Source organism: Nymphaea colorata, chromosome 10, assembly GCF_008831285.2.
Source record: "Nymphaea colorata isolate Beijing-Zhang1983 chromosome 10, ASM883128v2, whole genome shotgun sequence".
In the NCBI taxonomy this organism is placed as follows: Eukaryota; Viridiplantae; Streptophyta; class Magnoliopsida; order Nymphaeales; family Nymphaeaceae; genus Nymphaea; species Nymphaea colorata.
In genome coordinates, this window is record NC_045147.1 from 8,609,583 (window position 1) to 8,622,576 (window position 12,994).

Sequence of the window (12,994 nt, forward strand, 5' to 3'; positions counted from 1 at the left end):
CATTGTGTTTGGATGTGTTTTGCTAATGCTGTATTAGTTTGTGGTCAAGAATATATTTTAAGTTCATTTATGGCATCTTTCCATGGTCAGCCAATTATATAAACGGATGAGGGCAAGTGAATGATTAGAAACCAGTGTCAGAGACAGTCTTTTATAGTTAATCTAAGAATGTTATCGCTTAGTAGTGTACATCTTCCCAATCAATTATGTTATTTATATGAGGTTAAGGACCTAAGGTACTTGAGTAGAAAAGAGCATCCTCATTAGCCTATTGTGTTGAAACCTGGCATGTCAGAGGAAGCCTGGCAACTGGATGCGACTTATTGTTGTGGTTGGTTCCGAGTATGTTGGAGAATGCTTTCAATATGCGAATTCTGACCAGTTAGTTACTTCATACATAGAAGCTCTCAAGGTAATTTATTGTTGTAAATTGCACAAGCTGTTGGGAGTTGAGAGCCTTGAGACAGTTCAATCACCTACAAAATTAGTATTGAGATGTACTAGTGGATAATGCATACAGTGTTGCCACATTAGTGGGAAGGTTTTAGGATTTTTGATGTATAATGGTTTAAACTCCATTCCCTTGCTTTTATTGCATTATTTCATATTTAAGCAATCTTCAAGTGGCCTAGTGGCTGGCACTTCAAGTCTTCTAATTAGTGTTGGGCTTCTTGGTCCGTCTGGTAGATATTTTCTCCCATATATCCAAAATGAAATTGCCCTTTTTGCTTCTCTTAAATAACCTTGATGCTTAAGATGTGATGTTATCCAGCATATTGGCACATAACATTTTCTATTGCTGTTTGTTTTTTGTTTAAGGAGCCAACATGGTGAGTCTGGTAGTTAAACAGAAATCTGAAGAAATGTAGAGAAAAGATAATCTCCACTGAGTTAGTACTAAAATACTGATTATATATATTGTGGAAAATAGAAAGAGAAAACAGAAAAGAGAATCCCCTCTGATGGTCTGACATTGATTGAAACTCGGTCTGGGTCATCAAGTTGACCCGTTAAGTCACGAGTCGTAAATGGACGAGTCGAGTCCCGAGTCACTGAGTTTTAAAACATTGCGCGATATGTGTTTGTATATGTATATATGTACAATAACAGAAAAACATGTGTTTATACATAATGGTATTTTGTCTTTATTACGTTTGGCATTTTAATGTTGTGTTTCCATTCTTTTTGTTTTCTTTTGTTTTAGTTGACCAACTTTGACTGATTCAAACCAACTAGTACAACTAGATTTTAGGGACTTGGCTAACTTTTGTGTGATATCATATTCTGAAGGTGAGATTTGGAGACATTTGTCTGCAGTATTAGATTAAAGTTATTGCTCCTTTAAAAGCTAGGAAATCAATTATGCCTCAGTCTGTTTATTCCCTCCTCTTTATGACGCTTCTACAGTGCGCATTTCTTTTTGGGCTGTAGAAGTTGATTTAGAAATTAGAATTCCAGATTTATTACACACGGTGGAAGTATTAGTCAATTGTATGTTGCTTTTTTAATGTAGTCTGAGATTTTGCAAGTTTTATTTTTTCAGAATCCTCATTTGTTCATGTATGGTCCTGTTTTCACGGTTGGTCAAAGTCGTAGCTGCAACTTGTACTTGAAGGATTCATCTGTGAGTTCAGTTCTTTGTCGACTGAAGTTTGTACAGGTAATCTTAAAATTTATCTTAAAATTATTTGTGACATTGTTTGCAAGATAGCATATATTTATCTTGTTTTCTGCAAATACTATCTGAAACTTGTGACTGGCATGTGCTCTCTGGACTCATTATTGGTGATGGGAACAGCGAGAGGAAGGATGCACCAGTATATTGGAAAATGCAGGAGCTAAAGGATCCCTTGAAGTCAACGGAAAGCCTGTCAAAAAGAACTCAGATGTCATCCTTCGGGCTGGGGATGAGCTGGTGTTTAGTTCATCTGGCAACCATTCTTATGTACCTTTTACTTGCTACTGGAACACACTGTTGCTTACTAAACTTAAGATTTGGTTCTATGGGACTTCATGGTGCTCTCTGCCTCTCTCTATCATTAACTTGGTACTGGACATGTGTCTCTGTCTAACAAACTAGTCATAGTGGCAGAACATTTTGCATATCTTATCAAAATTTTATTTTGTTTTTCTTTTCGCCACACATCTGTTTATTGATACAAATACATGTGTATGCAGTATGCACAAAATAGTCTGTTCTCTGGATTATAATTTTATGTAGTTAGCTCTGAAGTAGCTGAATTCTAAGGTTCTTTCTTCTAGGCCGCTGCATTATATGATATGGAGGCGTATCGTATGATACATATCATATAAGTTGGCAACTTGGCTGAATATATATCATACACATTTTTCATGTGTGTCGTATATGTTTTGACCATATCTTGCCTTGTCTTATGATACGGTGCAATTTTTAAAAAAGGGGCACGATGCACCTTTTGATTGATTTTTTTTTAAACTGCCTCTTCTCCTCCATTTCTGACACATTTGAGAGCTTTGGGAGAGAGTTTTGCTGGTTTTGGAGAGAAATTGCCAAATAAATCATCAATTTGAGGGAGAAAGTGTCATTTTAGAGGAAGATTTGCTCGTGGGAAACCCGTTCATGTTTGGAAAAAGAAGTCTTTTGTGTTTTTTCTTATATAAAAGATATACGATCTCTCAATTTCAAGGTTTATATATATTTCTATTGTTTTCTAAAGTTTACCATAAGTTTCTGTTTGTTTTATGAGATTTTTTTTTTTATCTTTTAATGTGTTGTTACCATATTGTGGCTTATGAATGATGAATCGTGTATGTTCATTTATGTGTGTGATGAGTGTTTTATATAGAACAAATATTCATGATTTTCTGAAATTTTTTCTGGTTTTTTTTTTGGTGAGTTAAAAAATAATTTATGATACACTATGGTATGTTATGACTTATGATATGGTGTATAGGTTATCTCGACCGATATGCGTTACAATAAGCCTTTACAACATTGCTTTTAGGCATTCTTTGCATCCTTGCTTCATGGTATTCCTTAAAATGCGTCTAGATTTTCCAGCAGCTTACAGTTGAGAGTCCTACTGCTGCATCTTCTGTCGGTATTGCAGAGGCTCACAGTGCCCCTTTAAAATGAGGTTCAAGTTGAAGCAAGATCTCGTGATCCATCTGCTTGCTGTGGCAGGGGCATCAATATTGGCGTCTCTATCAAACCTTGGGAATGATCTGTCACTTCTTCCTCCACCTTCCCAAAGCAATGAGGATGCCCAACAAGCAATAGGGAGACCAGCATTATCTACTGCCTTTGAAGTACCAGACGATTCTGTTCCCGTGCTTGATATCAATACCTGCACCAGGAAAGACAGTGCTGATCAAAATTCTAGAACTGTTGTGCCACTAGATGATAATGCACCCGCACCAGCTGAACAAACATCCAGAGTAGATGTTAATGTTGGCAACATTGATCGTGGTATGAATGCAGATAATGGCAGATGGAACTTTAAGTCCATTTCACATAAAAAATTTATGCGTATGCTGAAGGATACAGCTGACATTGATCCAAGTGGGTCCTTTTTCAAACCATTACTTGAAGATAGAAAGGAGATGTTTAAGGATTCTGATTCATCAACACTTTTGCCAATGTCTGCTAAATGTCAAGCTTTTAAGGACAACATGCGCGAGGGAATTCTGGATGGTCAAAACACTCAAGTGTCATTTGACAACTTCCCTTATTATTTGAGGTATCATATTCTATCCATTCGGTTTCTGCAAAAATTCCTTTGTTTTTTGTGACTTTAGACTAGCTTTTGTCTCATGATGTGAGATGTCCATATCTTGTTTTGTTACATATTATAATTGGTTTATTCTTTTGAGATTTCGTCTATCAAAATGTGAGATGAGAATCTGTTATGTCTAAGTCACCATATGCCAAGCTAATCTCTCTATTATATAGTCTCTAGAATTACTTGCATACAATGTTATTGCTTATATATAATCGAAGTAGAATAGGGACAAGAAAAAGAACATTTTTCTCATGGATCCAACATTGTAAAAAGCATGGCAGAATCAATCTCCAGTATCCTTCCCCAAATTGGGCATCTGGTTGCACCTTGGTATCTAGTATTTACATATCAACTTTACTTGAAGAGGGTACTAGGGAGTAAAGTTGTATGAGATTGTTTCTTTTGCATGATCAAAATGGACCAGAAATTACAAAATTTAGGAAGTTAAGGAAGTTTGTATTTTGCATGTTAGAGTGTGGTGCTTGAGATGAAGAGAAAAAGTTATGGTCGAATTGGTACTGTAGAGATAAAGCTAAGGAAACTGTACTATAAACTATAAGCTGAAGACAAAATATTAATGAAATTGTACAATTCTATACTAGACTTCGTATCTATCTGGATAGCAACAATTGAACATTATCTTGCCCATGTTTTCGAGAAAGTAGCATCATATTTCTTAATTTTGCAAACATGTTTAGCGTTTCTTGTAGTTGCTTGTTATGATAAGCAGTAATATTATATGCTTATATGTATTGATTTATCAAAACTTTTAGCTACAGTTTGAAAATCCTTGTTTTGTTTAGTGAAAACACAAAAAATGCGTTGATTTGTCCTATCTACATACATTTGAAGCACAAGGAGTTTGCCAAGTTTACCACAGATCTTCCTACTGTTAGTGCAAGAATTTTGTTATCGGATCCTTCAGGCACTCTTCTTGGAAATTTGTGGGTGTTAAGTGGAGGTTAGTTTTATCTACAAATGTTGTTACCATATGCTGTCATTTCTCTTTTAGGTTCAGACATATATCCGGAGACATTGGCAAAGGCACTTGCCAACTTTTTTGGTTCCAAATTGCTTATAGTAGATGCAAACTCATTACCGAATGTAAGTGCATGATTGTGTTTGCACATGTTTGTCTTGATTTTTTTTTTTTTTAATTTATTTTTCCTTGTTTAATTTCTTTAGAACTTTATTTCGGTCAGGGGCTGTCGGCAAAGGATTCAGATGTTAACAAGGATGGTGTAAGAGTTGAGAAGTTATCCGGTTCTGTTAAACATCGTTCTTCACATTCAGATGCTGTGCAGCAGAAGAAGTTGGCTTCTTCTGCCATTAACTCGAAATCCCCACCGAAACAGGAGGCTTCAACTGCATCATCCAAAACCTAGTCCAGCTCAGTTGGCTAGCCCCAACGACTCCTTTTGGAGCAATCGGACCTAGTCCAACTGCTAGTTCTCTTCTATCTTCTATTTTTTCTTTTTTTATTCCTTAGTTCTTCATTGTGTATGTACTGCTGTTGTTTTTGCCATTGTGAGGAAGTCGTTTTCTACAGCTTTTGGTAGGACTCAATAATATTTTTCATTCTCTATTTTTTTGGTCACATGGCCTCGGTGCTTTTCATGGAGTTTCACTGTATATATGTGACTGATGTCAGTCACATTTTCATGGTATCAGAGCTCTGGTTTGGGCTTTGATTTGCTGATTGTGAGTACAACCTTTTTGTTGGTTCATAAATATGGTGTTCACCAACTACTTAGTGAAATTACTGAAGCCTTGAGGAATGGTTGCTGCTGCCCTTGCATGGAGACTAATACCGTGCTGATTTTGCTGACTGGCACACCTTTTGAAGCCAGTTGGTGACATGACATTTATGGGAACTCATTACCCATCAACCAACCTTTTGTCTAGAAGACCATACTTTGACTAGAGAGCTGATGAAGTTCGTTGCTCTACCTAACAGGCCCATCTAGTTTGATAAATACTCCTCTTTAGATAGAGGAGAGTTCCTACTTCTCGGTAACATACCATTTGATGTCAAGGACTTTTTTTGAAAGATGAAATTTTTAATTTTGATTAAAAGAATTTTAAAAGTGTCTTCTCACACAAATGATATTTCTTTATTTTATTCTTATTTCCTCTCTGAGTAAAAGGAAAATGTTTCAAATTTTTGTTGTCAATCACTAGAAGAGCAAGTCTAGAAAAATCCTAGATATGAACGGTGAGGAAAAATTCTATGAAGCTGAGAAAGTCAAAACTAGGAAAGGTTATTGACTCTACCGATCAAGCGTCTACAAGGATTTAGCAGGAAAATATCCTAAGAGAGAGGCCATAATGTCATTTAAAATCTTGGTAGGTATCAAAATGAGAGTTGAGAGATGGGCTCAGGGCTTGTGTAGTCGTTCCTCTGGGTTAGTAATCGAGAGTACCTGGTAGGCATAAAGGTGATTTATGTCTATGCTGCGAAGATGATGACTTATGAACTTTTGGCATATTGAAAACCCGCAAGGTGAAACGGGTTGGATACGTGACAAAGCTACACATAACCACCAAAGTGGTGGAGCTCTGTAGTAGCCTCTGGAGTGGTGAGGTATTCCCTCAGAGGTGAAGGTCGGCCTAAAAAAAAAAATCAAAAGCAAGAAAAAAAGGCAAAAAGCTGCTACAAAAAAATAAAAAGAAAAAAAGGTGTCTGCCAAGAGATGAATAGCATGAATGCTGAACTCATAGGAATTAAACGTGACAATCTTTTGTGGATGTGCAATTATTAGGTCAATATCTGCTCATATTTTTTGATTTCTAAGATGTTAAGATGTGTTTATATTCAGTTTTAGGTTTAAGAGGGTACTTTTGTAATAACTTTTCCTTTAGATGTTTCTCTTGTAACTTCTCTCTCTCCTCTAGTCTATATAAAGAGGAGTTAGGGCAGATTTCGAGGTTAATCAAAGATTATTCTTTCTAATCTTATCATGGTATCAGAGCAGCAGCCGTCTCCTCCTCCTTGGCGCGCCGATTGAGCGGCGCCGCCCGCCGCCTGACCGCGCCCATCGCTGCGCTTCCTCCACCCGCTCGTGTCCACCCGACGCCTCCGCCAGTCGCTGTCCTGACCTCTCCGCCCGACGCCTCCGCCCGTCGCTGACCTCTCCACCCGACGCCTCCGCCCGTCGCTGACCTCTCCGCCTGACGCCTCCGCCCATTGCTGTCTTCTCCGCCCGACGCCTCCGTCAGCTGTTGCAGTCATCTTCGCCGCTGCCCGCCGTGGCTGTCACCTCCGCCCGCCGCCGCCGTCCGTCGCTGTTGCTTCTCCGCTGCCGCTGAATCGCCGCTGCACGCTGCATCGCCTCTGCTGTCTCCACCACTCTCCTCTGCTCCACCGCTGCTCTGCACGCTGATTTTCCTCTCAGCGTCTTCGCTGTCGCCTCTGGTAATCTGTCTTCGTTCAGTTCTGTTGTTGCCTCTTCCAGCCGATCAGACTTATGGATTGCTGCCTGTGTTAACTGCTTCATGATCAGCATGTTGTCTTTCGATATGTGATTGTCTTCTTTTTGCCTGCACTTCCTATTCCGTGGCTCGGTTTCCTCCATTGTGTTGAGCGATGTCTGAAATTAGCAGCGGCGCTAATACCTCTTCCTTTGTGTCGTCGGGAGAGATGAAGAGTTCCCCATTTTCCAGCTTTATCACCAAAATGGATGGGGGTAATTACGAGATGTGGGCCATGCAAGTAAAAAGAACCTTGATCGCTCATGAGAAGGAACATCTTATATTGGAGCCCGAGCCCGTACAGAAGGTAGGAAAATATACTACTTGGTTTAAAGATAATTCGTTGGTTATGGTATGGATTGTTGGTACTCTTACTCAAGACATTGCCAATGAAGTCCTGCATAAGGAAAGTGCAAAGGATATGTGGGATTCCCTTGCAGCCACCTATTCACAAGCAAGGAATGAAACAAGAATTATGCAGCTTCATCATGATATTCATCAGATGCGCCAAGATGGTCGCCCTCTACATACTTATTATTCTAGTCTCAAGTCCATGTTTGAGAGACTAAACAGCTACTTTCCTGCATGTAAGTGTGAACAACAGAAGGCATACAGAGATATGCTTATGGTCGGAGTATTTCTGTCTGGATTAGACTCTGTTTATGAATCAGCAAAGAATCAGATGCTCACTAGTCCCTCGATTCCTCCTATTGATGAAGCTTATAGTAGGCTAAGCAGAATTCCAATCCCTTCATCGACTGTTCTTGATACCACTTCTGCTATGCTTGCTACTCGTGGCAGAGGTGGGTCCCTCTTTGCCAGAGGACGAGGATACCGTGGCCGTGGCAATACCCCTTCGCGCCCAGTATGTCAGTTTTGTCATCGCATTGGTCACACTGTGGATAAGTGTTGGCAGAAACATGGTCGTCCAGCTGTTGCCAATCAGACTGTTTTTACTGATTCTCCAGAGCAGCCTAAGACTCAGCATCCTGTTTCCTCCAGTGAGTTACGTGCAGATGATATTATCTCTCAGTTGAGACACTTGATTGGAGATAGACCTCAACAAGCTCCTGATCCGACCACCTCTACTATCACTACTGCTGCCAGTGCATCTTCATCTGGTATGTATTCTGACACTACAGATTGGCTCATTGATTCGGGTGCATCGACACATCTCTGTGGAGACAAGGCACAGTTTACTTCTTATGTCCCTACTCCACCTGGTCGCTCGGTTATTCTAGCAGATGGCAAATATTCTCCCGTTGTTGGACTTGGAGAGGTCCAACTTACTTCATCATTACCATTGCAACATGTTCTTCATGCACCAGAATTCCCACATAGCCTACTATCTATCAGTCAGATTACCAGAGATTTAAACTGTCGTGCGATATTTGACTCCTCTTCTCTTGTGTTTCAGGATATACTGACGGGCAGGGTGATTGGCAGTGGCCGTGAACAGGGAGGTCTTTACAGGCTAGTGCATCCCTTTCCCTTTGCTGGGTCTACCTCTGCAGGGTCGTCCTCATCCTCGGCTTATACTTGGCATTTACGTTTTGGACATCTACCGTTTCAGAAACTGCTGCATGTTCTTCCTCAGCTGTCTCCTAAGTCTTCTTTTCAATGCGAGTCTTGTCAGTTGGGCAAACACCATCGGTCATCCTTTCCTCCACGGCCCAGTCGAAGTAGCCATTCTGTGTTTGAGTTACTTCATTTTGATGTTTGGGGTCCGAGTCGTACACCTGCTCTTCAAGGTCATCGATATTATCTTGTTGCTGTCGATGACTATAGTCGTGTTAGTTGGGTTTTTCTTATGAAGCATAAATCTGAAGTGGGTCATGTAATCAAAAATTTTATCAATGAAATTCTGACTCAGTTTGATACTTGTGTCAAAATTGTGCGCTCTGACAATGCTCTTGAGTTCTGTGCTTCCTCTTTGGAACAATTTTTCAGGGATAAGGGTATCATCCACCAAACTTCTTGTGCCTATACCTCCCAACAAAATGGGGTTGCTGAACGGAAACACCGTCATATTCTTGATGTTGCCAGAACCATTATCATACATAGCCATGTTCCCCATTCTTACTGGGGCGATGCTGTTCTCACAGCATGCTATCTTATTAATCGTATGCCGTCATCTGTGTTGGGAGACCTTATTCCTATCTCTGTCCTCTTTCCTGACAAAGACTTGTTTTCTGTTCCACCTCGTGTTTTTGGATGTGTTGCCTTTGTTCAGTTGCTTGGTCCTGGGCGAGATAAGTTGTCTCCTCGGGCCATCAAAACGATCTTTGTTGGTTATTCCCGCACTCAAAAGGGATATCGATGTTATGATCCTTCTACTCGTCGGTATTATGTGAGTGCTGATGTTACATTTTTTGAATCAACCTCTTTCTTCTCCCCAAATGGAACTCAATTAAGGGCGCCTGAATTAAATGATGAAGTCCAATTTCCTCTACCTCTCATGAGTTGTCCAAACCCAGTTGATCCACGTTTTGGGGCTGTCTACCAACGTCGTACTAAGCCTGCTGCGCCTGTTCAATGTGCACCTGTGCCTTCACCCAGCACGCCCAAGGTAATTCCTGACACAAACTCAACTGACAATGTTTTATGTAATGATGACATAGGAGTATGTCACGAGCATGTTCCTGCTCCTAATGAACTTGATATGCCCATTGCTCAAAGGAAAGGCAAACGCAGTTGCACTTTGCATCCTATCTCTGGTCATTTATCCATGGATAGACTCACCCCTATGTACCGACAGTTTGTCAAGGGGCTGTCGGCTATTGCTCTTCCACAGAATCCCATGGATGCTCTCTCTGATCCCAAATGGGCAGCAGCTATGCAAGAAGAGATGGATGCTCTTCAGTCTAGAGGCACCTGGACACTTGTTACTCCTTCAGCTGATGCAGCCATTGTTGGTTGCAGATGGGTCTTTACTATCAAATACAGAGCAGATGGCAGTATTGACAGATATAAGGCTCGTCTGGTTGCAAAAGGCTATACCCAAACTTATGGGGTTGATTATTATGATACCTTCTCTCCTGTGGCACGACATGCTTCTTTACGGATTCTCCTTGCTGTGGCTGTCAGCAAGAATTGGTCTCTCTCACAGCTTGATGTCAAAAATGCCTTTCTCTATGGTGACTTACATGAAGAAGTGTATATGCAGCAACCATCAGGGTTTGTTGCTGAGGGGGAGTGTCAGAAAGTGTGCAGATTGAGAAAGGCGATTTATGGTCTGAAACAGAGTCCTCGAGCTTGGTTTCAGAAATTGTCAGAGAATATTGAGAATGAGGGCTTCAGACGTTCTTCGGCCGACCATTCCCTCTTTGTCAAGAAGACTTCTACAGGTACGGTGATAGTTCTTGTCTATGTTGATGATATCATTGTTACAGGGGATGATGATCAGGGGATTTCCAACATCAAGGATGTCCTTGGACAACACTTTGTCACCAAGGACCTTGGTGAACTACGTTATTTCCTTGGTATTGAGTTTGCCAGAAATCAAAAGGGCCTTATCATGTGCCAGAGGAAATACGTTACTGATGTTTTGCAAGAGACAGGGATGCTGGGGTGTCGGCCTGCATCCACGCCTATGGATATCAATACCCGCTTGTATGATGATGATACTGAAGATGTTGATGCGAGATAGTATAGAGGGATTGTTGGGAAGCTCCTATACATCACTGTTACTCGACCTGACATTGCCTATGCTGTTAGCAGAGTGAGTCAATTTATGGATAAGCCCAAGAAAGTTCATTGGGATGCTGCTATGATGATTCTTAGGTATCTAAAGAATTCACCAGGAACGGGACTCTTCTTTTAGAATGGTACCTCACTCACTATATCTGTGTATGTTGATGCCGACTATGCAGGATGCCCCTTGGACAGAAAATCCACTACTGGATTTTGTGTGTTTATTGGATCCAACTTGGTTACATGGAAGAGTAAGAAGCAAACTGTGGTTGCTAGATCAAGTGCAGAATCTGAGTATAGAGCTATGGTTCAGGGTACTGCTGAAGTTATGTGGGTTAGATCCCTGATGTTGGATCTTACTGTCGAAGTGCCTCTTCCTATGCAACTGTTATGTGATAACAAAGCTGCACTGTTTATTGCTAATAATCCGGCTTTTCATGAAAGAACCAAGCATGTTGAAGTAGATTGTCACTATACTAGAGACATGATTCAAAAGGAGCTTGTAAGTACCTCACACATTTCAACTACAGGGCAAACGGCTGATATCTTTACTAAGGCTCTTGCAAGGGGACCATTCCAAAGCTGCTGTTCCAAGTTGAGCCTATTTGACATATACGCTCCAACTTGAGGGGGAGTGTTAAGATGTGTTTATATTCAGTTTTAGGTTTAAGAGGGTACTTTTGTAATAACTTTTCCTTTAGATGTTTCTCTTGTAACTTCTCTCTCTCCTCTAGTCTATATAAAGAGGAGTTAGGGCAGATTTCAAGGTTAATCAAAGATTATTCTTTCTAATCTTATCATAAGACGTCGAGGATGATTCCTTTTTGTTCATATTTTGGAACTTTAAAGACATCCCTTCTAGAGATTCAACAACATTAATGCCAAATGAATCCTGATGCTTGTATGGTATTGAGGATAAATGAAGGGCATATCATTTGCACAACACGAGCACTAAAGCCTATGATTTAAATTGATGATTTATAAGCTATTTCAAAGTAAAAAACTTGACATCTCTTGTTATGTTTTCCGGCTTCTTAGGCGATCTCCCAACCCCTTTTTGTTCTTGAAGGATGTTGTCATTTTCGTTACCAAACTGGTAGTCCGTTCACATAATGGATGAAGCCTCTCAAACATATCCAACTCATTTTCAAACGCAATATATTGTGATGATTTATATCTTTTTCATCTCCCCTGTCTCATAATACGGGGACCATTCCCTCCCTTTGAGACTTCTTTGAAAACTCCAAACATCCATTATTGCTGATCAAGCTTTATGGTTTCACACATCATGCATAGCATATTTAGCTTAAATCTTTATATTTTTTGATAGTTGTGGAGAATTTCAACTTACGATTGTTGTTTTTTTTTGAAAAAGGACAAAAAAAATTGCTTTGAGAAACATACTGTTTTCAATCATATTCTCCATCAAAGAAAAAAAAATTGTTCTTCATGTTTCAAAAAGCTATACTTTCCTCTATTGCATGGCGTTTGATCTTGTTTTCTACTGTAAAATCAAGGTTGAGTGGGTTCTTCCTGATCATCATTACATTGGCTCCTTCCAATCATTACATAAATCTGCAGAAGCTTTTGATGATCACGGAAGCTAATATATTCTGAATTTGGGTTGTGCACGTTTGCAGCTAAGGCACCACTTTTGGCTTACAACAGCTTCGTTGAAGTCATTTTCTTGCTGAATGGTTGCAAGGCCCATGCTGCCCACAGTGAATTGCGCCAGGGACAACGTCTTTCTCAGTGCGTCAAGAAACAGGCATGTAAGGAATAACTTAGTAGGTACGCAAAGATGTCTCAATTTCTTTTGTTGATAGTGTATTCTTAGACTAAAGGCTCTCTCGAGTCCTGACCCTGTCATTGTTGCTTTAAAATGTCAACATCCTTTTCTGCTGACATGGTTGACAACGCCATGCAGAGGGATTATGTTAAATGGAGAGGTGCCCTCTTTCACCGATTTCTTCTCGCTCTGGTTGATGAGTCAGAGAAGATCCGAACACTAGCTGATTTCCTCTTCAGCAGCTTCCTAAAGAGTGGGTTCTTCCTGATCATCATTACAT

At 40.2% G+C, this 12,994-nt stretch overlaps 2 protein-coding genes across 2 annotated transcripts; both read left to right on the forward strand.

Moving 5' to 3' along the window:
* Window positions 1–1,847: 1,847 nt before the first annotated feature.
* Window positions 1,848–4,727, forward strand: LOC126410442 (uncharacterized). The gene is made up of 4 exons (XM_050079996.1): window positions 1,848–1,945; window positions 3,032–3,448; window positions 3,638–3,719; window positions 4,565–4,727. Exons 2-4 carry the CDS (start codon window positions 3,112–3,114, stop codon window positions 4,725–4,727), a joined length of 582 nt encoding a protein of 193 aa, XP_049935953.1. The 5' UTR covers window positions 1,848–1,945; window positions 3,032–3,111.
* A 2,711-nt stretch (window positions 4,728–7,438) lies between these two features.
* On the forward strand, window positions 7,439–8,886 carry LOC126410466 (uncharacterized). Its single transcript, XM_050080219.1, has 2 exons — window positions 7,439–8,353; window positions 8,650–8,886. The coding sequence occupies exons 1-2, from the start codon at window positions 7,459–7,461 to the stop codon at window positions 8,685–8,687; spliced, it is 933 nt and encodes a 310-aa protein (XP_049936176.1). The 5' UTR covers window positions 7,439–7,458; the 3' UTR covers window positions 8,688–8,886.
* The last annotated feature ends 4,108 nt before the right edge of the window (window positions 8,887–12,994 follow it).